Here is a 27,856-nt window from a genome sequence, read left to right as displayed (position 1 = left end):
GCAAATAATATTGTGTGTAGTCACTCGAATTCAAGTTATAATAATTTGTCTTAGTCGAACGCAAGTTTTTTCAGTTCAGTGACTCACTTGCAAGTTATCTACGAGTTCAATTATGTTTAAGCCATCTAAAAATTTGGTATCTATGTTCGGATATTTGATTCATAACTAATAAAACCGAGTGAAAATAAGACTTGAAATTCATATATTGATCGAGATGGTAATCAGTAATTTTATTATATAGATATTTCTATTTGATGAGTAGATAATTCTTTAACCTTTCATTTTCATTTCTCATTCTCACTCCGCATGGACGGCCGGTACATTTTAAAGGCAAAACCAGGAGCAGTAAACAATACACATCCAAACACGCCCTTACTAAATCTCATTCTTTCTCCCTTGCAAATAATTAAAGATCGGACTCATCACATTTTGTATACTTCTTGCGAAACATGTTCCGAGACACAGGCTTTTCTTACATTAAATCCTGTTGGGTCATCTTCATTTCACTTGGAAAACATCACCATCTACAATAATTCTATCAGTCGCACTTCCAATTTGGTCAAAACCAAGAATTGCTTAGGAACTGCAACCTGGGGGTTCTTCGATTCAGGTAATTTTTTCAATTGGGTTCTTAGTATTAGTAGCAATTAGAAATGGGTTATATTTGATTTTAAGATTTTTGTTCTGAAGCTGTAGGATAGTTGTATTGTTTGATCACATTTTGAATTGTCTAAAAGGTTTGTTTTTTATTCTGCTACTTGTTTTGTTTCTGTATTGATTTTGCTTGTTTTGATTTATATTATAATGGCAGCTTATTAATCGGTAGGAACTGAGGTTACTGTTGGTTCTCCAAGTGAAATTGTGTTGTTGGATAGCATTTAGAGTTGAAGAACCGGGACTTTCTTTTACTTTTTGTTGTCCTAGGCAGGTTTTCTGTTTGGTCAGTGTGGAGGCTTTTGGAGTCGAAATGGTGGCCAGTGAAAAGTTTACTCGAGTAGATACTGTAGAGCTGAAGGATGTTATGTGCAGGAAGATTGGGCGTCGAAGAGCAGAGAAATACTTTGCTCAACTTAAAAATTTCTTTTGTTTAAAGGTTGGAAAGTGTGAATTTGATAAATCCTGTATGCGAATATTGGGTAAAGAGAATCTTTGCCTTCACAACCAGCTTATTCGGACCATCCTCAAGAATTCTTGTGTTAGTGCAGTTTCCCCGTTGAGGGTTAGAGTACAAAGTCTTAATTCAGTTCCTCCATCTCCTCATAATGGTAGATCTCTGGCAAATAGGGATCGGGGCAAGTTTCGTGACCGTCCAAGTCCTCTTGGACCTCTTGGAAAGAGTCAGCAAAGTGCAACTGAGCTACTTTCTCTTGGTAGCAGGCCTCCCGTTGAAGTTGTATCTGTGGAAGATGGTGAAGAAGTTGAGCAGGCTGCTGAAAGCCCGAGCATTCAAAGTAGAAGCCCTTTTACTGCTCCTTTGGGAATCCTAGTAAATAAGGGTGCACGTAAAGCACTTTCTAGTGGAACTCAAAAGAAGTTTCAAGCTTTGACCTGTCAACAAACTTGTGAGCTACCTGATGCTAAATATTTGAAGAATCGTCTGGAGCAGAAGCTGGAGATGGATGGCTTTAACATTTCCGTAGACTGTGCTAATGTGATGAATAATGGTTTGGATTGTTACCTGAAGAGATTGATAGAACCTTGTATTCGATTGGCGGGTTCGAGGTGTATAAAAGAGCGCCTTCCACATATAATTGATCAGAGATTAACTGGTTTGAAGTCAACGTTACCTGTGACAGAGAGATTTTTGGAAAAGCCATCCAACTCCACATATGCTTCTCTTCTAGACTTTTGTGTTGTAATGGAATCAAATCCATGCATACTCGGAGGAGACTGGCCAGTGCTACTTGAGAAGGCTTGTGCTTGTGCATATGAGGAATAATGTAACCTGTTCCAGCATTACTTTCTTCATTGCCACATGAATTTTGGCTTTACCATTATACAGTAGCTCAGTTTGAAAGAAAAAAGAAAAATTGTTCAAGTCCTCCAGGGACTAAAGAACTATATTGTTAGATTTCATGATAAAATTAGAAGTTATAATGCTGGGAGTCTGTGGCCAACATGCACATTTCCTTGTACTTGTAGAGACTTTCAGTCTCAAGAACTCTAACTTTGTTGTACAATGAATTATGTTCTCTCTTCTGCTTCAGATTTTGCTCTACATGAACTTCTGTGTAACACTGAATTGCCAAAATTGCATATAAATAACTTAAGAGTCCTGATTTTACATTACATTTTCCTGTGGCACTTAAATTCTGTAATTTTGTCTACACTGTTGTTTTTTCGTTTTCTAGTTTTGTGTGGATGTATGCTGATTGCTGAATTCTATTTAATTTGTGTCACGTATGTAATTACCTAATGCATTGAGCATTCAAGACGACTGACGAGTTTCATTTATCTTGTCTATCTGTTATTACTGTTTTAGTTTACCCTTTTGATTTCCTTTTTATTTAGGTGGTAGTACTTCAAGCTGAGATTCTGCCTGAAGCTCATCTTATTATCATTCCCCCTTTGTTGTCCTCCTGAAAGATGCAACTGTTTAGCTCTATCATTACAACTCGCAGGTCAGAGATACAGTTATTGGTCAGTTTCATTTTTATAGTTCATACCTTTTTACGTGTTCTTTAGCAATATACAGAAAAAAAATCATGCTAACCATAGCAATCAGAGTATCTCCTGTTGCAGAGATGATTTCTTCAAGTACTTGAGCTCTAGAAACACTCTGAATGAACTGTTAAACTAAGCTGTTTTCCCCATTGTGTACAGGGTAGGTGAGGTTTTGCTAAGGGATGAGGAATATGGACTTAGGCACTTTGACTAGATACAAAAGACATCAAGGTTTAGGCATTTTTATGTACACATGTTTTTTGATGCATCTGTGATTCTGGACAAGGGATCACCTCATAAATAGATTGATTTGAGCCTAATATAGTGTTGTTGACAAACAATTACGATTCCTTTGTATTTTCTGTTCTTACTATCTGATCTTGGAACAGAAGGGGGATAAAAGCATCTGGAGGGCCTGATACAGCTGCTAATAACAGAAGATTGGATCGATGGACTTGATCCGCAAGCGAATTGCTTGTCTTTTGTTTCAGGATTTGCCAGATAATAATTGCTGTGCAACACATTTGTATTCTATTGTCAATGTGGAATGGAGCTTCATGAATTTAATTACTGAATCCCTTCCCAGCTTCATGTTTCGAAAGATATTGCCATCAGTGCATAACTGTCAAATTGATTAAGCACTGAACTGTTGCAGTGAGACTATCGTTACTAAATTAGGCACTGAACTGTTGCAGTGAGACTATCGTTACTAAACTAGACATAGGTCTGGAACACATAAAAGAGTAGGGGAAGAAAGAACAGATCAATATTAACATTTTCAGTACTGTAACAGAATTCGACAAAGAAAATAACAAAAATTGCAAGATTGTTACAGTATTTAATGTTGATGCATATTGCAGTAACCCGACAATGGACAACACTGAATGACTTCATCCATTTTAATGGACAGAACTTAAAAGCACCTGATTAAAGGTTGGTAAGATATCCATTTTACAAATTGTGAGGTATTATAATTCTGTATCACCTAAAAGTTACAAAACTATTTGAACTCCAGCTCTATAGATGAACAATGCAGAACAAGTTGAGGTAGCATTGAAATTGTATTACTTCTTACAGCTTCCTTGATGTCAGTAGAATGGTACTGTGCCAAAAACATTCACCAGAACTTGTCGAGTTTGAGGATAGGCACCATAAGATGCTGATTCCGGTGATTCCAGCAGAGCCAGTTACATATCACTAAACATCTGCTCTGTCTAAGCTTGCCATGTATGTCATGTACACGGTCCAAAGATAGGAAAATGAATTACTCACCAAAGGCTGAAAAAGACATACGGAGAATATAAAGATATAATCACTAATGGGTTCAGATTTTTAAATATTTATTACCATTCACAAAAAAAAAAAGCTATGATATATACCTGCAACTGAACAGGAATGAACTTGAATGTCACAAAATCACACAATGGCCAATACATTACACCACTTATCATTGTAGGCACCAAGTCTCTCCTCAGTCGAGCATAAATTTCCTCTCCATTTTCACCTTTTTTAAAAGCACCATGAACATCAGTTTTGAAACATTATGATGGTTAATAATCGTGCCCATCACTAGATTATTCAACACACACACATTCACACACACATAAACAAGAAAAAAATAACATTGATTTTTTTATTACTCGGGAATAACAGAGGCAATACCTTGTAAGCTTGCATTGACTGAGAAGAATACTACAGTCATAAGAGGTCCATATAGAGTTTGCCCCATGACTATCTTTGTCATTGTGGTAAGAAGATCTCGCTTTGGAAGGGCCTTAGATACAAAATTGAACCAGAAATGCAAAGATGGCCCTAATATTAGCATTCCATATCCAGCCATACGCAGTGTTCGCACTACATCATAGGGCGCTGAAGACGGACTTACAATTTTCTGAAGAAAATTATATGTTTTATTATTTCCCAATTACCAAAATCTAGTTAAGCCAAATAACAAACAAACGCACTTGAAGAGGAGCAATATAACAAACAGACACAGTGAAGAGAGACTTCCTTTGAACAACACTATTATAAACATGTCTAAATACAAAACTGAATATGGAAGACTGCAGTCCTACAAGAAAGCCGTTACTAATAAGAAGTGGCTTATAAACTAACATGTAAAAATTTTCCTGGAAGAAGGGTCAAATAAAGAAAAGTTACATATGCATGTGTCAAAATCTACGTTACCCGGACTCTTCATTTTGCCTCGAGTACCCGTGTCGGACACTTGACACTCGGACATGGGTATGGACACTCCGACACTTATTTTAGGCCAAAAACATGTAAATTTTTCAAAATATTGCCGAGTCCAACACTCGGACACGAATCCGGTCTGGACACTTTCAGCCGAGTCCGGGTAACATAGGTCAAAATACAAACTAATTTAGCTTAAAATTTTGTATTACAAACTACAAGACTGGTGAATTGTACTTGGTATTTTTAATTAATCTGATTATGTAAACGAGTTTAACATGGATACATGTGCAATAGTTTAACTCAGTAATGTATTGTGCATGTTATTTCCCTTGAGCAAGTGTTTGCGTTTCCACACCCATGTCCCAGACTCCCAGTGTCCAAGAGTCTGGCTGTCGTAGTTATACATTATATAATTACATTTAAATAGTAATTCCATAATAAATCTTGCATTATTATAGAGTTTGTAGTAGTATGACATGTTTATGAAGTGTGAGACCCAATACACTTTTACATAATAATGAATCTAATATGGATATGCAATAGTCTACTTCAATTCTAATATACTAGGTCCCTGATGGTAATAACAAATCCAATCAAAGTATCTAAGATGTTCTGCCTAAACAAAAAAATGAGAGAGAACTAAGTTACAATTGATTGACGCCTCTAGCTTTTAAACCAGTGCCAATCTTCTATAGTATAAGGAAATACTGTAGTTTTTTACTAAACTATAAATAAAAAAAGATGCTAGGTGAAGCCATCAACTAATAGACACCACCGAACAAGTTTGTTTTATTGACTTACCATAGATATTGTTTATTTTCTCTTTTATAATATATATATTCAGAATTCTGCAGCACACTTGCAGAAAGCATACTCTTTTTTTCCTGGTAGGTCATTTACAGATATTATGAATACATGCACCATGCCCCCACCAGGGTTCTAAGGAGAGGAATATCCGCTAGGCTAAGCCTTGCATCCCCCTCCATAGATAATAAAATGTACAATTCGATTTCATATGAGCTTTCCTTGTAACAAAGTACAGTTTGTAATATAATTATAGGGAAAAAAGAAGAAACAATAAGCACATATGAGAAACAAGCAGCCAAGGACCAAATAATTTTGGTCAAAACAGACCTACGGCTATCATAAGAATGCCACTCATTAACCAAATTATAGATATATAATCCTGAATGGTATAGATGCAAATTGAGATATACCTAACAAAATCCAAATAAAATCACTTGTAGGATCACATATTTAAAGGTAAAACTTCTTATCTTTGATATGATGAACTTAAATTCAATCCATCTAACATATGCATAAGTAGTAGCAAGCTTTAAGCTAGCTATGTTCCATATCGAATATATAGTAGGAGCACTAATATTTGCAAACCTAAGCATAATGGTAAAATGAAAAATCTAGCTGAATAAGTTAAATTGTTGACAACAATAGTTCCAAAAAATTTCTTAGTCGATTCTTCTCTTCTTCAAATTCCCTAATAATTCACCAAATCAACCAGCTATATACTCTTCACAAAGGTTGGCAGACAAAAGAATCGATCTTGTATCAACAGCCAACAAGTGAAGATCCATACTTTAAGTCAATAAGAAACATCATCACAAACTCATAAACATTTAGAGAGTTGCTAGGTAAATTCCTTCCAATTTTTAAGAAACTGACCAAGTAAATACCATGGAGACTCCATCCCATCAGCTCACAAATGAATATTGCATATCCTGAATACACTTGACATATAATAATTTGAACTTTACTAGTATAGACAATGTATCGAACCGATTATGCAGTAAAATCATTAGAAGACAACTACAAAAGTTCCGAATTTTTTCCCTCGAATGCTCCCTTCTATCACTTATTCTCCCTCAAATTGCCCCATTACATGATCTTAATTGATGCATTTAGTTAAAAAAGTCAAAAAGCCAATCACAAAACATAGAAAACTTAATATAATAACCGGCAACAATCACACCATTTCAACATATATTATAATCTTTATGAAGAAAAAACATACCTGAGAAGAAAAATCAGCAACAGTGTAAATAATTGCAGAAGTGATGGACTTTGTAAGAATGGGCCTAGCCTTGATCATCTCCAAGTACCACCCCACAAGCCCATTTCTCGAAACTGATGAATTTGATGAAAAGGGTGATGAAAAAACATTAACAGGAGCTGAGAAATCAAGCTCCTTGGCTTTTCTGTAAAAAAACTGAGGGAACCTTGAGTAATGAGCTTTAGTTTGCTGACAATAATGATGAGATGGGTTGGTGGGCCCCGGAGTTTTGGTGAGCCTGTCGGAAAATGAATGTCTTTGCTGGATATAGTGGCCGGAAAATTTGTGTTTCACGGCGTTTCTCAGCACTCCGGCGGCCATTTTTGTTTTGTGGGGGTTTAGTTGAAATAAGAGGGTTTGGTGTTTAATAAGTATGTGTTTTATGTGTGTTAGTGCTATATATATAGATGTTTAGTTTGCGAGTATTATATGACTTCTGTACTCGCATGTCAATTTGTATGAGATATTTGTTGGTATAACCAATTTATACAGGCTGTTTTATAATAGACATAATCTTTTTAATATATACTCCCCAACTATTTTGAGTTTGCTGATATATCATTTAATTTTTTATATTTCAAAATTTATCAAAAATAATTATAAATTTTATCACTTTTTCATTTTTTATTTTTTTCAAATTATTTTTATTTCACTATCTCGCTTTTATACATTAAAAATTAATGAGTCTCACTATTTCACCCACTTTTTTTTTATTATATATATATTTCTTAACTTCCGTGTCCGAACCAAACATAAACAATTGGTCGGGACGGAGAGAATTAGAATAACATGCTTTTTACTTCTCCGGTGAGAATAATAGGTTTCCTTTTATAGATAATTTTTGAGGAACGACTATTCTTTAAAATTAGGAGACTGTTTTCGCTTGGATTTAATGAAATGCAGGAGAATGGAATGAAACTTATACACTAAAATGGTGTTGATCAAAGAAAATATATATAATCTTTATTCTTTCAGTCATTCTATTTCTGTTGTTTTAATTATAATTCTAACTCGGAACATGCTAGTTATCCTAAATTTTTTTCCCAAAATTTTCCCAAATGCCATGTGTCATCTTTGTATTGGATATCGAGCCATTAAATAGATGGACCTTCCTGAATTACATCAATCTCACCAATATAACTATCCCAAATTCACACATCATCTATTTGGGAACATTTTTGGGAAAATTATTTGGGGTACCTAGCATTGTCCTTCTAACCCACTTGTTTTGGAAAAAATGTTCATTTCATTTCTATAATTTTTTTATAATCTTTATCACAAAATATTTAAATAAAATATTTTGTCACTGTTATCTCATATTTCTTCATTCTTCGTAAGACTTTCACATAATATTTCATTTTATTCCATTCAAGTGAACACAAACTTTTAATCTTAGTATCACATTATCAAACTTAATACATTTTACTTCGAAAACGATGGTCTTTACATTTATATAATATTAGATTTATGAAGAAATTTGTGTTAAAATTTTATTTCTCGTGTCATAGAAACATATAATCAAAAATTTATTTAAAACATTCATTATAATTAATATATTAATAAATTAAATTATCCTCATTCAAACACAAAGCACAATTTTTTCAGAATTCATCAAATTTCAGTTATTCTTCAGAAAAACATATATTTCAGTTATATGTAAAAAAAACTAAAATTTAAAACTAAAAATGATATCACATTTAAAAAAAAAAAGTTTTGCCCATGAAAACACTAGAAAAACGGTTTGAAAATATTAGTCTATGCGTAAGCACCGAAAAAGATGGAGAGAGTGTGAGGGAAAGAGTTATGGTCAAAAGTGTAAGAAGTCGGCAAAGCAAAATCAAAAGCAAACACTCTTCTCTTCTGGGAGCAGTTTCTCACCTGTCCTTCTTGCGCCACGTTGCTATGCATCTTACACGTATGTTTGTTTTTGGGGACATTTTACACGTTTGTATGTTCAAGTTTTGAATGCTACCGTACTATTAGATGACGTGTTCTTTTCTGCATAAACCGATAAATAAATAGATATTAGAGTGATTCGCTTAGATCACTTAGTAATTAAGAATTTATTCTCTATTATTCCGTGTGAACTTTTTGGACCGATACTCAAAATTATAAATCATATTTGTCGGGAAAATAAAAAGTAAATATTACCACTAATATTTACAACACCAAACGGTATATTCTTTCGTCCCAGTTTTTGTAAATCAATTCCTTATTTTATGTTCTAGATATAATGGATTTTTTTATTTATATTTCTTATATCTTATTTAATTTTATATATTTTTGCTTGCTGCTGACACGCATTTAAATATTCTTAAAAAATATAATTTTATATTTTTTTATTATTTTTATTATTTTAATTTTTATTTGAAAAATAAAAAGTTAAAATAAATTGTAAACTATACTTTATAAGAAGATTAAAGTTCGTGTTTTGTCTGCGTGCCTAATGTAAACAAGTCAAGGGTTTTACTTCAGAGTATTTAGATCGTAATTCATAAACTATTTTTATTTATTATCTACTATTTTTTTATAGTTGAAATTGAAGTCAAACATTTATTTTCCAAAAATCAAGTTAGTTAACATTTTAATTTACTGTATAAAGGTAAAATAACATTAAGATTAAATTAGTTTAAAAAAGAACATTACAATTAAATTACACATCTTCTCGAATCTTATTTTATTTTATGTTGATACGCAAATTTCATTGATAGTCAAAAGCTTACTCCCTCGTCCCTCTCATTTCTTTACAGGAACTATTTTGGTATGTCCCTCTCATTTCTTTACGTTACTATAAATAGTAAGTTTTTCTCATCATTACACCCACTATCATCCCTCACTATCTCATATTTAACAATAAAAACTACTATTACACCCACTACTTTCCTCCACTATCTCAAATCTATTATTAAATATTGATAGGTCCCACCACTTTACCCACTTTTCATCTAACTTTACTCATTTTCCATACATTGTCTTGGTCTCCGTGTCCTCCTCCAATGTAAACAATTGAGGGGGACGGAGGGAGTACAAATTATGGCTCCCGCCAACCGGCTCTTTCTTCTTTCACAGGACTTGCCACATACAACAAATGAAAACAACCATGATTAATGCACAAAAGAAATGAGTACTTGCCCTCAGTATTCTGAAAATCGTCGAGTCGGCCGAGTGCTCATCCCGAATACTCATTTTTAACCCTTTGTCCGATCCAAGTTCCGGGTACTCGAGTTCAAAATTGATTTATTAAAAAATTGGTCAGAACTCGGTTTGACTCCGAGTACTCGGTTTGACTCCGAGTACTCGAGGTCAAATCCGAATTTGACTTATCAATTTTTTATTATTTTATTTGAAAATTATTTCAAAAGTGACTAAACGTAAATTTATATATGTTTTGGTCTTTTTTTTGCAAAGTATTGACAATAATTAAGAAGTATATGTGTTTTATCATTAAAACTTGTGAATGATTATTATGTCAAAAACTATCAAACATGTAACTTTTATTTGAACTTCATAATTTCAATTGTGTTATTAAAATATTAATATTATTAGATAGTTTTATTATTAATCAGTATATAATTATATATGAGAGAAAAAATTAATTAAAAAAATACCCGAATAGTTATCCGATAACTCATTCCGAGTACTCTCCCGAGTTCCGATTACTCATTTTTCCGGAATCAAATCGAGTTGGACCGAGTTCCGATTTTTACAACCTTGCTTGCCCTAAGACCGGGAGTCTCTTTGTCTCGTCTTGTAACCAGGACGACTTAAAACTGTTTATAACTTTAAAAAAATGTCTATTTTTGTAATAAGTATTCTTAAAATCGGCTAACTCGGCCGAGTTCTCGCTTTGACCCATGATCGATTCGAGTTCCAAGTAATTGGAGGTAACAATGATTTTCCGAAAGATCAGTCAAAACTAGGGTTGACTCCGAGTACTCGGTCAAACTCGGAGTTTGACCATTGCAGGCCCAACCCAAATTAAAAACAAAACCCTAGCATTCTAAACTCGAAACTCAAACTTTCAAACACTCCAAGAGGGGTGTATTGGATTGAGATTTTAAAGCATTTTTTTTTAATTTATGAAATCCGAGGGTATTCGATTGAGATTGTTTGAAATCCATTAAAATCTTGAGGTATTCGATTGAGATTTTAAATTATGCTACAAATTTTGGTGGTATTCAATTAAGATTTTAAATTATGCTTTAAAATCCGATGGTATTCAATTGGGATTGTTTAAAATCCATTAAAATCTTATGGTATTCAAGTGCTGATGGATTTTTTTGGATTTCATAAAATGATGGATTACGTGGCATTCTTCGGTGTATTTTAAGTTTTTTTAAATCCCTCCAAAATTCATGAAATTTTGAAGCATTGTACTTAAATCCTATGAACTCTGCGACATTTTATCAAGAATCCACACAAAATCAAAATCACATACAATCCATTAAAATCCGCAGACCAAAAACAATCCATTAAAATCTCAATCGAATACACCCTCGTAAGTTTCTCAAACTCTCATAGAAACAAAGATTCTAAACGCAAAACGCAAAAGGTATGTAATTCTATATCTTCTCTTCATTTTATTCAAATTGAATTACATCCTACGCTCTGAATCCTTAACTGATTTCATCTAATTCGAATATTTCTGAATCCCCTTCTCCTTAAGTGCTTATATATGTTAATCAGTTAATCACTTAATAAGCCTAAGAGTATAACAGTATTTCTGTTGGATTTTATTCCTTCAATTCAAGTTGTTATGTTTTTATTCTATTGATTTGATTATGAATTTTTTAACTAGTGATTTGGATATAACATGGAAACACCAATAAATTTTAGTTCTTCACAGAGCCGGGCCTGAGGGTGTGCAGAGTGTTCGACGGAACAGGGCCTTAAAATATCAGGGGCACATTTTTTTTTATGTAGGTTTATATATATGTATAGTCAAAATAAAAAATAGCTAAAAAAGTAAATTTTATTTTTAAGATTAAAAAATTGTAAATGAAAGAAAAATTAAAAAATGTTATACACTACAATAATTTTTAAATGTTATCTTAAATAAATTATATAAATTCTAAAAAATACTAATATCATAATCATGTTAATAGAAATAAATACTTGCATTGAAAATAATGGCATTGAAAATTGTAAGAGTTACCCTGCTCTCGAGGTAAAATTTTAATTTAACTGCTAACTTCACTGACTTCATTAAAATTCTACTTATACTATTTTTTTTCTTTCTTGATGACCATATGCAATATTATATCATTAAAATAATGATTCAATCTTTAGTAACTAATTTATTTTAAATTATATTTATTTTTAATTTATACATGCATATATATATATATATATATATTAAATATGAAACGAGTAATTTAAATATAAAATGCATTGAATAATGGGTTTATATAATTTTAAAATAAGTATACCTCTAATATAAATTAAAATTGTATATGTATGCTTTATTTATTTTAGAAAAATTTCTACTTTCTAACATTAACGTTCTAAAGCTCTTTATATTCTTATGTTATTTAAACAGACAGGTGACTTCTGTTTAATTAATACACAGCATCCTCTCTTTTGAAAGAGAAAAGACTTCTCATATTCTCTGTTTAAACGTTTAATCTTTTCACCACTCATCAGTCATCACCATTGAAGTTAATCTTTTCACCCCTCATCATCATTGAAGTTAAGTATTTGTGTGCAAGTGCAAGTAGGGTTCCAGACTTAGGTGTCTAGGGCTGCAAGCCTGCAACTGTTGGTGTCTATTTCACCACTCATCAGTCATCACCATTGAAGTTAATCTTTTATGCACTTTAATTGTGATATGATTTTTACAGTTTTATGTCAATTTTTATTATTTCATGTACTTATATTTTTAGACTATTAGGGCAGTATTAGGGCACACTTTTTACATTTTGCACAGGGCACAATAAATCTCAGGCACGGCCCTGGTTCTTCAGTTGCATCTAATTTAAAGTCGGTAGAAACAATAGACTGGGTATTGTGAAAGGTGGGGATGATGATGAGCTATTTGATGACTCCAATATAACAGTTGAAGAAGGAAGTACATTACCCACGACTACTAGAAAGGCGTTTAGAGAACTTCACGAAGAAGATTTTGAGTCTGATGATGAAGATAACGATGATGATGATGATGTTAAAGAAGAAGATTATGTTGATCAGTGGTAATTTGCTGACAAGATACATACTTGTAGTCCATTAGAGCATCTCCCACGGTGTTGGCAATAATCGTTGGCTAAATTGAACCTGTAAGACATTATGTAAAATTTGCTGAACCTGTAAGACATTTGGTGCAATGATATTGACTATAATGGTTGGCTATAATTTAAAAATAGTATGTTATTAATATTTTATATTGTTAATATAGAATATATTAGGTCAATATGGTAATAAATGATATGCAATTTTTCCTAAAGATTTTTTCCAGACCTGTAGAGATTCGACAAATTTAGCCATCCATAAGAGTTGGCTAAAATAATAAACAACAGCTGGGTTATGATTGGAGTATGAATTTTTCAAGAGGTTATCTAAATTTATTATTTTTAGTATGCCAACTCACATTATAGCTAAAGGCTTTCAAATGGTTGGAGATGCTCTTGACTGAGCCAGGCAACGGAACTGTAGAACTAGTAGTAACCTTTTATTAAAGTATGTACTAATAAATTAATCATGGCCAATTATTATTTATATTGAATCTTTGGAGTTTTGATTTAAATTATTATTATATTATTATTAGTTTATTATTAATATAGTAATATAAATATAAAATATGAGAAACATCTATAAAATGATATCCGATTAGTTATTCGAGTACTCATTCCGAGTATTTTTTTTTCCAAGACCAAAACCGAGTCGACCCGATTTCGATTTTTACAACCTTGGTAATGAGTTAGAAGCCGACTTAAAGTCGGTAATAAAGCAGAAACTGACTTAAATTCGGAAGTTAATTTGAGATATTTTTTTTCAGTGAATTAACTTCATTAAACTGTTTTTTTTTGTAAAAAATACTCTCAAAACATAAATTACCTATAAATCATTTCTATTTTTATTTATTATATTTTTAATAACTCATAAGTCATTAATAAGTCAAAATTACCTAAACATATATTTTAAAATCCCAGCTTATCATATAAGTTACATTAAGTCATAAGTCACGTTAAGACATACTCCCTCCGTCCCCTTTTACATGTCTATTTTCAAAATAAATTTTGTCCTATTTATATGTCCAATTACATTTTTAAAACAAATTTAATTATAGTTTTTCAAATCTATCCCCATAATTTCTATTTTCAAGTCTTGACTTATTTAAAACTTGATTAAATTCACGTTTTCAAGATATTAGTTAGGGATATCCCACCATTTTCTCAAGATATTAATTATAGGTATTCAAAGAAAAAAATTTATGAGATCAATTATTACTTGGTATGTGTGTTTTTTCAAATGGACATGTAAAATCATACTCCCTCCGTCCCCGTGATTGTTTACGTGCACTGTTTTGCACGCATTTTGAGGCTCCAATAAAGTATAATAGCATAATTTTTTAATAAAATTTTCTTTTTCTGAATAAAAGTTTAAACATTAAACTTTTATTCAGAGAATTTTTTTTAAAATATATTATGAAATTATACTTTAAATGAGTGTTAAAAACGTGCCGAAAAGTTTCGTAAAGAAATGAGGGGACAGATAGGGTATATAAACAAAGTTATTTTTATATAAAATAGTTGCAATAACAAGCAAGCACAGCACAAGCAAGTAGGGCTGTAATTCGAGCCGAGCCGGACGAGTTTCGAGCCGAGGCTAATTTGAGCCAACTTTAATCGAGCCGAGCCGAGCCGGCTCGATTAAATAATCGAGCCTAAATCTTTGCCCGAACTCGACTCGGTTAATTTCACGAGTCGAGTCGAGCCGGCTCGTTTAGCTAAACGAGCCGGTTTTAACGAGCCGAGCGAGCCAGCTCGTATAATTTTACACTTAATCGAGCCCAAACCTCTACCCGAACTCGGCTCGTTTAATTTCACGAGTCGAGTCGAGCCGGCTCGTTTAATTAAACGAGCCGAAACCTTTACCCGAACTCGGCTCGTTTAACGAGTCGAGCCGAGCCCACTTAAACGAGTTCGAGCCGGGCGAGCTCGCGAGCCGCCCGACTCGAATTACAGCCCTACAAGCAAGCACTTGATGATCAAGGACATGGTGCTATAATATTGAATATTGACCGTTGGATGTGCTGAAGTCGGTTATTAAGAAAGAAGCCTATAAATACCTCACAATTCAAAGACAAAACAAAGCAGCAAGTTCCTATAATACAGAGAGAGCCTCTCACACCTGCTTGCACTCACTTGTTGATCCAGCACCATCGTATATATATTCATACCCCTCGTTTTCTCTCCTTCGAAACAGGTATATATATGATCCTCTACTTATTTGTCTACCCTCTTCTTGATTTCTTGTGAACACACACGTTTCTGATCTTACAACTTTTTCACTCAAGTTGAAATGTTTCGTTAAAGAGATCGTTGATATAAATGTTCTTTTAAAGAGCAGGTGAGACAGTTGCATAGTTTCTTGAATTAGGGTTTGGGAATTTACTTGTTGGGTGGACATTTTTTTTATTTTTTTTTTAGTTGATTGGTAGTGATTAATGACATTGGTTGTTTTCTTGACGTTGTATGATTCATTCACTTGAATTTCGGATATTTCGTATGTGCTTAAATTGTAATTATCGAAATCAAATATGGAACCGAAACAGGTGCCAGAGTGGTGATTTTAATTAGAAATCATTTACTAATACTGTTTGTTGGTTGAATTAATGAATGCTTTCTTGCATAATATGGGCTGGTTCTTTTCGATCACGTAAACATTATGGATTTAATGATCAGAGTTCTTGAGAGTTAGAATGGAGGGATTTCGATTTCGTGTTTGGTTATTAGAGTAAAGTTATAACTTGTAAGGGGTAAAGGGCTCATTCGAAATTTTCTGAACAGGAAATTTTATGTTGCATATCATATTTGTTGAAATGAATCTTCTAGACATTTAATAGCGGATAATAACTGCATGTTTTAATTTGTCATTATAATTTGTTGAATTATGATCTTTCTTTATGTAATCTCTTGCAAAGTTTCTGTTCCTGTAATCATAATAATTACTTATGCAGTGTGTGCTAAATTGTTCTAAAGCTATAGAGAAGATGGGTCCAAAAAGATGCAACAGTAAAGAAGACCTGTTCAAAGAATTTGATCTTTCTATGCAAATGCAAAGGTATGCGGAACTATCCTGTTCTGTCATTTGTTAAGAGTGCAAGTTTTCAAGAGATCTATCAGCATAGCCCACACAATCCACTACAATGTTTAAGTATTTTGGCTTTAATTTTTTGTCTAAATCCTAATTTTAACAGGAAAAGGCAAAAGTCATCTGGATGTCACCAAGCTGAGCCCTTCAGTGATGTCACTGCTATTGCCGAAATCAACTTAGAAGTATGTATATCACCATGTAATTACCCTACTAGAGTCACTTAAAAACTCACTAAAGGAAATTCTTCTTTAATCAGGATGAGAGAGAGCAGTTGTTTTCTAAGACAGCAGGAAATAAGGTGTCAGCAACACCACAAGACCATCGATACTCTGTAGGCCAGGAAGATGAGATGTTTCTATCAAAAACTTTTCTGCGGGCAAAATTGGAGAATATCAGTTATTAATTGTTTTGATCCCTTCTCTTTTTGCTAAACTTGTTAACACTATTTGCTTCTAACTAGAATCTAATCAAACAAATGACTCGCCGTGCCTGTGACAGTATCTAAATGTGGTATTGAAACAGTAGGCAAAGATGTGGAAGATTGCCTCTTGATGGTGAGAGGATTTTTTATGCCTTATTGTGCCCGTATTGCTGTTGGAGTATAGTTCTAAGTCCTTATGCTACTGAATCTCTAGGGATCGGAGTTCAGTTCTAACTTCTTCTGCTACTGAAACTTCAGGGGCTTGGCGAAATGATGGACAGATTGATAAGAAATATGATAAGGATGTCAAAACAGGTCGCTGTCAATTTTTTCTTATTTCAAGAACCTAAACTTATAGAACATACTTTTCGTTCTCTTTATTTAGTGTCTAATCTGCAGAGAGTTGATTATGAGAAGAAAAGGCACCGCATTCTTGTTACATCAGATATTCATCGTCATTTTATGATATCAAATCAAAAATGTCAGGACCAGAAGAAACCACAGGATGAAAAGGTAGGAACAATGTTATGATTATAATAAGTAGTTACTGTGCATCTTTAGTATAGATATTTGATCTTAACTGTGCGATCCGTGCATACACATTATGGTGGAACAAACTATAGTTCGAAGGGAAGAATGAACAATATGAATTTCTTTTAGAAGGCTTAAACTTGTTATGAACACCTGAGAAGATCGGCCTCTACAGTTGATCTACATTAAAAATTAAAATACACTACTCTTTCTTGGTCATCATATACTGAAGTACCGAACCCCCTCCCTCCAATTCTCAATATCAGTCAAATGAGAAGAGAAAAGGAGCAGATTTAAGGCTAGAAAGAGCCGCAAGAACAAATAAAGCTGTCAGGGAATCTCTAGGTGGAGATGACTTCGTATCAAAATGGACGCAGCTAAGCAGAAGTCGTCAACATGAGGAAGAACCTGGAATAGGTGATTTGCCCAATGAGAAGATGAACAAGGGTTCAAAAGGAACCGGACAAAACTTTCAAGGAAAAGGTGAGTTAAAAAGGGGTCAGATGTTATTTTACTGGTAATCGTTAGATCTGCAAAATATAATAAATCAGATGTTTTATAGAGCTTTACTTGGCATTAAAATATCAGGAAATTGGTTAAAAGATTAGTTCAAACTTAAGTACTTTATAGTGGAAATCTGAAGTTTCATATGTAACTATGCCTTATGTCAAAACTTCTTTTTGTCCACACTATAGCAATTAGTTTTCCTTGTAAATGTGAATATTGGGAAATTTTATATAAAACATATCAAAAGATTAACATCGTGATTTACAATAGATAGGTAATGCACTGTAGTTTGAAATAGATAGGTAATTCTATGGCCACTAAGAAATGTAAACTTTAAATGCGAAGTTTATACTCGGGAATACATAGGCAAGAAGTGGCATTCAGTATATATGAGTTGTTGGGTAACTCTGTTCCTTTTGTTCTAGGTACTGGAAACAGGGCTCCAAAAAGGGTAGTTACCGTGAAGGATGCTATAAGAACGCTCGAAAGGGAGCCCCAGATGTCAAAATCAACTTTTATGTACCGTTTATATGAAAGATCTGCAGTTGCTGGTACTCAAGAGAAGAAGTGAAGGAGACATCTGCCTAAAGTTTTTGGTTGTCACTCTTGTTCTATATAACTACCTTGTGCAGATAGAAAATCATAGAGAAGTACCTAAAGCTCCTGTTTCGTGATCTCCTGGGATAAAGAGGAATCATGGTTTCCGTACATACAGATTAGATCTCGGAGATGTTTCTATATCCACTTGATGGTGTTTTCTGATGTTAAAAATGATGAGCACTCTCGCTATGATAGCATGAGTCAAATGACTGCGATTTTTTACTCACATTCATAATAGGCGGATGTGAGTTGTATGCTACACCAGCGGTTAATGCTTGTGGTTGTATGTTCTGTTTTTCAGATGTGATTTTTCAGTCTGCAGCTTCTTTCGTACATCTCTGAGGCAATTACTAAAGGGCTTTGTGGATTATAAACGGGAATAGGGTTGAAATGAGAATGAAATTGAGTTGGAATTTCAAGCATGGTTTATCTGGTTAATAGGAATAGAATGGCTATGTATGAATAGAATGGGATGAGAATAGAATGCGTTTGGGACAAACTTTATATGAATGAAATGAGATAAGTTTGTGTTCATTTTGTATGAATGGAAAGAGATCACAATTATGAAATGCTTGAAGTAAAAAAAATGAGATAGAATTGTGTCAAAAGAAAATTCAATTGAAATTGAACGGAAGTAATACACAATTTCACAATATTATAAATCATTAAATATTCGTATTCTTTAATATATACTCCCTCTGTCTTTCTCATTTCTTTACAGTTTTTTCACACAGCTCGACACGCATTTTAAGGCGCTTATAAAACATAGTTCTACAACTTATTTTTAAAAATTTTCTTTTTTTTTATAAAAATTTAAACATCAAACTTTTATTCAGAAGAAAAAAAGTTCAAAATAATTTATCGAACTACGTTTTACGAGAGCATTAGAATGCGTACCGAGCCCCCGTCTTCCAATGTAAACAAATGAGGGGGACGGAGGGAGTAATAGGTAAGGAAAAAAATTAAAAAATTGCATAGTTTCATAATATTATAAATCATTATATATTCGTATTCTTTAAGATATAATAGGTAAATATGTGAAATTATTCTTTTATGGTTCTGATGTGCTTTAAAACGTTGTTCTTGAAAGAAAGTTACATGCCATAGGCTTCTTTAGAGCATAATGAAAACGGAGTAACAAGATTCTTTCATCTGAGATTTAAGTTCCACTAGGAAGAAAGAAACGAAGTGAGGTAAGAATGATGTCAAAAATTAGAAACACATCAAAGGTCTCAATACTGAAAAAATTGAGACCCTAGATATTGCAGGACGGCTTTCACAAATTCAAAGGTAAGAATAAGCTTTATGAGATTATTGCAAATACGAGAATCATCGGAAATTATGTACATCTCAACTGGACGGAGAGATTTAGAATAATTAAATATTCCTTGTCCCGCATAAGATTGAACGTGAAATTTCTTCAGATTCTCATAGCAGATGTTGGACTCAGATTGCAGCAAGATAGGGTACACATTCTTCTCCTGAAACAATGCAAACTCACAGTGTTCTCACATGTTATATCGACAAGAATAAATCACAAAGTCTTATTGTGTCTTTGTTTGGGTGGAGGGTAATTAAAAATAGCCGAAATTAGCAAAAAGCTGAAATCTTGAAATCTCTTCACTTTTTCTGAAAAGTCCTTTTTCTCATACACGCATCGCACACTTAAAATGTTTCAAGAATTTATTCTTCTTAATGCGTGGTTTTCATACGATATGTACTATATTCAGGTACTGTGATATTTTTTTGTCTATATCAGTCAGTCATTTTTGGCTTATCAACACATCTTAACGAGACTTGAATTATCAGATTCGAGTTTTTAAGCTATATACATCTTCAGCAGACTGCAGTTAACTTGTTTCTTCAACAGCTCGAAGCCATGGTTCGATTTGGAGATTTCATCACAAAGACGCGACTGAATTCTAGGTAACTACTGATGATATATGCATTATATTTCACATAAGCTCCTGCCTCTGTAGTCTGTAGTCACGAACACAGACAACTAGGGGTGACAATTTCGGGTAACAGATCGTGTTGGTGTCAGCAATCTCGACTTCGGGTCAAGCTAAAATTTCTTAAAATTGAATAAAACTGAAAATTGAAGCAAGTCAGCAGTCAGGATCATCCAACTATAGCTGCAAACTGGTATTTGATTTTGTTATACTAATTTTTTGGTATCGAGATTTTGCACCCTAGCAACTATGCTGAGCATGAAATCATATAATGCAAATAATTATTGAACGGTGTTGTATAAATAGTTGTGTTGCCATGAACATTCTAACATTTTTATTTTTTTTTTTATATAATTAAACACACTCACACACCTGCTTACAATGTTGGAATCCTCGGTATCCCCTAAAGAGAGCGACAGATAGAATTAGATTGTATCTGACGTTGTTTCGTGGTTCATTTTGCCAGGGGGAGGACTACTAAGCCAATCAGGTGGTACATGACAAAACTTTCTGGTCATCATATCGAAGATAAAACAGAGAGGTCACTGAATAAGAATGTATCATTGCCGGAATGTGACGATGAGAATGCGAGATCATACTGGATACCGGATCCTCGGACCGGAATCTATGTCCCGAAAGGCCGTGAACGAGTGGTTGAAGACGTGCCAGAAAATGCAGCATCCTTCCAACGTACATATTGGCTGAGGAATGTTGATGGAGTTGATCATCCTAGGCCTGATTATTTTTTTAATTATTTTCCAGGAGATATTTAATTGCTGATAAGTGTAATATTGAATAAATAAGTTGTGCTATGAGTAAATAAAGTTCTCGCTAATAACAATATAAAATTTAAGCTAATGATCGTATGTCTGGTGATATTGTTAAAAACTGATGTGTTCGTTAGAAAACGACATGTATTATTATAGAAATCAACTATTTAGTATTTTTTTTATATTTGTGTATTTTGAGCAATAATATAGAAAATAATATTTTTATTGACATTTGCAAGAGTGGAAAATAGTTTTAATTTAAAATAACTGTTTTCATATTTATCAAATAATTTTCATCAATTTTCGAGCAAAAAGCTAGCCGTCCTTGTCGCACGTAATACTAATGTCTAACGCAATTCTATAAGAGTAAGTCCAATGATAATGTTAATATAGATATAACTATTGTTATACTAATTCGGAACAAAGAGTGATTTTTGGTGTTAAAATAGATCTTATAGTCCAATGATAAATGCAAAATATATAGAATCAAATATATCCAAATAAAACTATATTTTAATTACATAATAATCTTAAAATACATAATTATATTTTGTCACTTGCATGCTTATGTGGTAATTATAACAAAATCTATACTTGCATCTAGATTTAGCACCAAATATAGTAGAAACTGTATTTAGCACCAAGTATAACATTTTACTATATAACATTCAAGTTTAACATCTCATGGAAATTGAGTTTTTTACTTAGATGCTATATTATAACAATAATACCTACTTTAACATCAATATTGTTATAAAAGTACTTGCATGTGCATTTATGCACCAGGATAACTTATGCAAATTCTTCTCCTCCGGCCCACAGTTGAAATGAGCAGCTCTTGTTACCTGTTTGCATGCAAATCATAGTTAAATAAAAAATTAAAATTTAATTAATTAAAAATAACATGTTTTTCAAGTTTTTTGAATTTTTTCATATCATGTTTTAATAAAGTTCCTGAATTAAATAAGTTGACTTACACAAAATTAAAATTTATAAAAAAATCATCTAAACATTTAATAAGAGAAGTTAAATAATAAACAATTAAATTTATAAATCTTTGTATATTTATCATTTACATTTCAGGAAATAACTAACATTTTTTAATACACATCGAACGACCCACTGAAATTATAACTTCAAGCACCTAAATTAGATTATTATGATGACGTCAACATAATAATACTCATGACAACAAAGGAGAACGTGCATATTTATTAATTTATTATTTTAAAATTGTTATCTTGGTGTACCTAGTGTCGTTAGTGTATTATCATCAGTTGAATCATTGAAAATTATTGAGCTCGTAAAGTTGTCATACTAATATCAGACTGGAGCCAATAATCTGATATAAATTTGATACATAGAAATACGAATTTGAATTGAAAATTCAAGTTGACTCAATATCAACTTAAAAAAAGGTCGAATTCAGTTCATCCAAAATATTATATATATATATATATATATATATATATATATATATATATATATATATATATATATATATATATATATATATATATATATAGTTAAGTTCTATGGAGTACACAAAAACATTGGAGTATTGGAGTACAAGTCATAATTTTTTAGTTTAATCAAAAATAATATTTTTAATTATTCAAATTTGTATATAATTTATCATTTATAAGTTGTCTTAATCATAATTATCAATTAATCAATAATATCTTTCAATTTTAACAAATATTAAGATTCTTGTTCTGCTTATTAGTTATATTGCAGAATATGGTGCCTCTGATTTATAAAAGTAATTGTTCTACGTTTTGATTACAATGTTTATGTTGTAGAACATAATCTGCAGGTTGTAGAATGTCTACATATATTGTAGAACAAAAAAATTTAAATTTAAATGACTAGATTATATTTCATCCAATTTTGTACTCCAATACTCCAATGTTTTTGTGTACTCCATAGAACTTAATGTTAGGTCCTGAAACGATTGTAGAAGGGGGGGTTGAATACAATCGTCACTAAAAATCGCGGCGGAATAATCTGATTTGAAATAAACTTGTTAATCAGATTTTAATTAATTAATATAACAATGTTTTAAGTCGTTATATAATTAATAAGGTTCGTTTTAATGTCCACTAAAGTTCGTAGAATAAATTCGACAGGATGTATTCTAGTTTAGTGATTAAAACAACCGAGTGATCAAAGCACAGAAAACTGTGGATATAACAATTGCAAGTTACAAACAACTTGAAAGCTTTTACAATGCAATGAACACTTGGAAATGAAGAAGTGAAGCCATATTTATAGGCAAGCACTTTGAACTAGGTATGACATTGAAAGGAATGACTTTTAAGCTTAGGAATGACATTACAAAGGAAGATATGACATTGTTACACAAAGCCATGCCCTAAAACAAGAAAGGAATGACATAATTAAGCAATGTCATACTGCATAGGCACGGTATGACATTTTAAACTTGGTCACAAAGTCATTCGGTATGACTTACACCTCCAAAGCCATGTAGAACACTTCGGTATGACATTTTCAAGTCATTCAAATGGAAGTCATACACACAACTGCCAAATGTCTAAACTATAGACACGGTATGACTTTATTAAAAGTCATACCAGACTAAGTCAGGAAGCATACACACGGTATGACATATTATGTCATGCCAGGTTATGTCTGTTGAGAGCAAACGGTATGACTTATAAAGATAAAGTCATACCGAATGATCTACTCACACAAACAGCCATGGTATGGCATTTTTCAGACAAATCAGAGAAAGCCTTGTAGCAGGGCACGGTATGACATTCTTTTATAATGTCATACCGAGCTATTTGATGTATTAAAACAGTTTTAATAATTAAATAAATATTAGATAATTACCCACTTAATTATATTAATTATATAAATTCATAAATTAAATTAATTCGAAGGTGAATCAATTTAATAAATAAATTATACAACTAATTTAATTATTTAGATTAGTGAGATAATTAAATAAATACTTATAAAATTGTATATCTTCACCAGCAGAGACTTCCGGCAGGATTAAACTTTGTAGATCTTTGTCTTGATTGAACGACCACTTGTAGTTGATGCAGAATACTTAATTGGAGTAGCTGACACACAAATGTACTGTCTGGTTCATCTGTATCTAGCTGAATTAAATATTCTTTATCAATTAAACATTTGAGAAGTGGCTTGTTCGTCGATTCTTTGTCTTCGTAGTTCTTCTTCATTAGTAACAATAGTATGGAATCTTCTGAATAAATAAAGTATTAAAACTTTATACCTTCTGGACTTCTGGACGTGCTACAAAAGATTATTTGTACACTGAGGCTTGAACATATTAATGAACTTCTTCCAGTGGTGTGCAGCAGCATCCTGAAATTCTTCAGACATATAATTTCAATAAGTCACTTGACGTTCTTCGTACGGATTCCTTCAACAGTACTTGCTATTTAACTTGCTTTCTTATCAGAGTTGAGTTGGTACCTCTTTAATTACAAATAGGCTAAACATATGCCTTTCAATCTCCCCCTATTTGTTTGTTAACATAACATGCAAATTATCGAGAGGATAACTCAACTAACTGATAAGACAAAGGATTAAACATGAATTGTAAATAGCAAAAAGTTTCTGGTATTTCATTAAACATTGACCAGAATTCAAAAGATTACATTAGATTACAAAAGGATGTTCTTTTTGAACATATATTACAAATCCCTAATGAATCTAACGATCAACTTCTCCTTCTTCGATATCAGAAGTGTGAAGGATAAGAGTTGATGGTTCTTCCCTGGTTGGCACTTCAGATGTAGTGGATTCACCACGCTTCATTCGTTCCTTTGCCAGAGCCAGTTGATGTAGCACTTCCAAATCCACAGGGTCTTCGCGGAAGTCTGATGGCTGAGATTTTGTAACATTTTTCATCCTTCGAAAGTATTGAGCAACATTCTTTCGAGTGCAGTAAGCAAGAATCACATCATCAGCATCAGACTTAGCTTTAGAAGCAAAGCCCTTGGTTCTTAAAAGAGTGGAGGCAAGAGCAAGTTGTTTAGCTGGATACTTTGGCAAGGCTTCTTCGTTGAGATAGACAGTGCTGAAGATCTCCTTGTGAACGAACTTAACACAATAAGGATTCCTGACAACCTGAGGACTGTTGAATACAGCTTGTTCCAGCAGTTTGTCACGAAGAAGTTCATTCAGGTTGGAGCTGCGCTTTACCTTATTCCGAAGCACCCAGAGCTCAGATACAGAGAATGATTTCAGAGATTCGACAGATAGTCTGAAAGAACCATTCCTCTGTGTATAGACAATTAGCTCCCATTGCTCTAGCAAATTGTTGACCCCCACTGTCACATAATTCAATTCCAAAGCAAAGGCATGCATAAAGACATCCTCGTCAGGGTTTACCTCTCTAAGATCATAGATCAGAGATAAGAACTTGTTGTCGTCGAAAGGCTCCCTTTGAGGTCCATTAATGATTCTTCTTGCAATGTCCCAGCTTTTTCCTTCTTTCCTCCTTATATCAAGATTCTTCTGCTTGATTGCAGCATCATAGATTTTCTGTTTCTCGATCTTGATTTGTTCTTCTGTGATCAACTTGTCCTCTAGAAGTTTTTGGAAATCACGAAGCTTACGCTTCCTAGCTTCATTTTCAGCTTTGAACTTCCGGACATTCTCCTCATGTTCTAGGTCAACAGGTTCTTCATCCTGAAACAAATAACCCTCATCAAATTTACCTTCTTCTTCTTCTGCTTGACGATAGGTAGCATCGAAGATGTCATCATCATCCATATCCTGTGGATAGTCATCATAACTATCAGAATTGAAAACATTGTCGGACTGATGTAACGGTTCTTTGCCTTTAGACTTATGAGTTTCTTTGTCAGGGGCAGATCCAGAAGTAGTATTATCCTTGTTGCTTTGATTTGAGCTATTGCCTCTATCATCCCTGTCACCTTTGTCTCTATTCTCCCCCTTAGTTGAGGGATCCTCTCCGGAGGGTTGATCATCAGACTTGTTGGAGTTTCTGAGGAGTTGATCTAACTTGCTGTCGATGGTCTCAAATTTGGACATGTAATGTAACATCTGGGATTATTCGTGTAATTATTTGAATGATTAATGAATATTATATGAATTTTATATGAAATTCTGTGAATTAATTGGTTCCTGTTTTATTAATTTAGTTATGAATTTCTGAGTAATTTTAAGGAATATCAATTTTTATATGTTCAGTACAAAATATAGTTTATTTAGATATTTTCATATCGATTTATGTATTGTCCGATGATTTTATATTTGATTTACGGATTTAATTATGTATATTTTAATTAATTATTAATTATTTTGATTTCTTCGAAAACCGTCAACCTACAACGGTACCGAGATTTTACTTCCCGAAAATTTCAACAAAATTCACCTTTAGCTTAATTTGAACATTCCGGACATTTTTCATGTTTCGACTTTTTCGATCCGGAGTACGGTTTGTTCCGGAGTCGGTCCGGCGGAGTTTTTCGGTATTAGATAATTATCTAGTTGTCTCGATAAACGTGAAATACAATATTTTATTCTCATCCTTATCTTGTCATAATGACAGTGGGGCCCGCATACTAATGACGGATTAAAAAGCCTCGTTTTGATGATTATCTCGAAAACCGGTACCGATTGGACCCGTTTTATTAGTATAAAGCTATTAAACATTGTATTTTCATGCCATATATGATCCAAAGGGGTACTAATTATTCATAAGTATAAATATACTTAACCGTACTTTATTTCATTACGAAAATCATAAAACCAGTTAAAACCGAGAAATTCCCGAGAGAGTTCTTCGTGTTCTTGAGATTCAAACGAGGATTTGGACGCGTTATCGGACTCGGATTTTGGTGTTCAAGGACTCAAATTGAAGGTTTCAACAAGTAGAATCATAATCTAGCATCAAAATCAGTGCAGCAACATCAGGTGGGTGTGGATTTTGAGATTTAAATTCGAAATAAATAAGCTTAAATTAGGGCTTTTTGATTTTGAAGTTGTTCATGTGATTTGTTGCTTGTATGTTGTAGATAATGTTCTCCTGATCATTTTGGTATATCATATGCATGATTTGGAGTTCAATAACATGTTCAAAATTGAGTTTAATTGTTCGAATTAGAAACTAGGGTTTATAGCCGTTTGAATGTTTTCAATTGGAAATTGGGGGTTTGTTATTCTGGAGGTACATGTGTAAATTGAAGTGTGGAATGGATTGGGGAGGTTTAGAGGAGTCGAATGGTGGTCTCAAAAGTAGGGTGAGGTTCATGGTTTGGACGAATCGACGAGGAGAAGTTTCGCCGGCGACGGCGAACTTCTTCGAGTTATTCCGGCCAAATCACGAACCTATTGCTTAATTGGTTGGTTGTAACAAGTTCCTGGCATCGAGTAGGTCCGATCTGCAGTTTATGATGAAGTTCTGGCATCCCTGGGGTGTTTTCCGGCGATCGGGGGTGACAACGGCGGCAAATTGCCGTTTAGTCACCCAAGTTCTGGGGGTGGTGAAGTTTTCCCACCGTAGTTTCATTTCTGGCATTCTGAACCTTCTATTTTCAAAACTTTGCAGTTTAAACCCTGAAGTTTTAAAACTTTTAAAAACTGATTTATTTTAAATTATTTTTATTTCGAAAATGATTTAATTATTTTCAAAAATAGTTTTTAAATATTTATTAATTCAAAAATAAATCTGATTTAATTTATTAATTAATTTTAATTAGTAATTAATTATTATAATTAGTCAATTAATTTAATTATTAATTGATTAATTGTTTTAATTAATTATTAATTGATTTTAATTGATTTATTAATTAGATTTAATTATTTTAAA

General features: G+C 32.9%; 3 protein-coding genes and 1 long non-coding RNA gene across 8 annotated transcripts; 3 read left to right on the top strand and 1 right to left on the bottom strand.

Annotated features, from left to right (window-relative positions):
* The first annotated feature begins 346 nt into the window (after positions 1-346).
* LOC108205326 (uncharacterized) lies at positions 347-3,231 on the top strand. 5 transcript variants are annotated; one of them, XR_001803929.2, is made up of 5 exons: positions 347-610; positions 812-1,940; positions 2,512-2,621; positions 2,824-2,895; positions 3,054-3,231. XR_001803929.2 is itself a non-coding variant. In XM_064093769.1 (2 exons), the coding sequence occupies exon 2, from the start codon at positions 968-970 to the stop codon at positions 1,937-1,939; it is 972 nt and encodes a 323-aa protein (XP_063949839.1). In that variant the 5' UTR covers positions 347-610; positions 929-967; the 3' UTR covers positions 1,940-2,206. The 5 variants fall into 5 exon arrangements, 2 of the variants coding, with proteins under 2 accessions (XP_063949839.1, XP_017230736.1); XR_010292163.1 differs by having other exon boundaries at positions 2,512-2,640; XR_001803930.2 differs by having other exon boundaries at positions 2,512-2,640; positions 2,824-3,231.
* Positions 3,232-3,534: 303 nt separating this feature from the next.
* On the bottom strand, positions 3,535-7,315 carry LOC108205328 (protein SYM1-like). The gene is made up of 4 exons (XM_017375248.2): positions 6,890-7,315; positions 4,327-4,555; positions 4,044-4,168; positions 3,535-3,942 (listed from the first exon to the last, which is right to left on the bottom strand). Exons 1-4 carry the CDS (start codon positions 7,247-7,249, stop codon positions 3,862-3,864), a joined length of 795 nt encoding a protein of 264 aa, XP_017230737.1. The 5' UTR covers positions 7,250-7,315; the 3' UTR covers positions 3,535-3,861.
* Positions 7,316-15,233: 7,918 nt separating this feature from the next.
* Positions 15,234-18,806, top strand: LOC108198156 (transcription initiation factor TFIID subunit 4). Its single transcript, XM_064093759.1, has 9 exons — positions 15,234-15,349; positions 16,104-16,207; positions 16,344-16,422; positions 16,497-16,635; positions 16,739-16,794; positions 16,920-16,976; positions 17,061-17,174; positions 17,459-17,675; positions 18,125-18,806. Exons 2-9 carry the CDS (start codon positions 16,137-16,139, stop codon positions 18,268-18,270), a joined length of 879 nt encoding a protein of 292 aa, XP_063949829.1. The 5' UTR covers positions 15,234-15,349; positions 16,104-16,136; the 3' UTR covers positions 18,271-18,806.
* Positions 18,807-20,049: 1,243 nt separating this feature from the next.
* On the top strand, positions 20,050-21,202 carry LOC108199497 (uncharacterized). Its single transcript, XR_010289220.1, has 2 exons — positions 20,050-20,225; positions 20,718-21,202. It is a non-coding gene; the product is annotated as an uncharacterized LOC108199497 (long non-coding RNA).
* The last annotated feature ends 6,654 nt before the right edge of the window (positions 21,203-27,856 follow it).

Source organism: Daucus carota, chromosome 1 (genome assembly GCF_001625215.2).
Source record: "Daucus carota subsp. sativus chromosome 1, DH1 v3.0, whole genome shotgun sequence".
NCBI lineage: Eukaryota > Viridiplantae > Streptophyta > Magnoliopsida > Apiales > Apiaceae > Daucus > Daucus carota.
The sequence above is the reverse complement of the archived record's forward strand: the minus strand, read 5'-3'. Positions and strand labels throughout refer to the sequence as shown.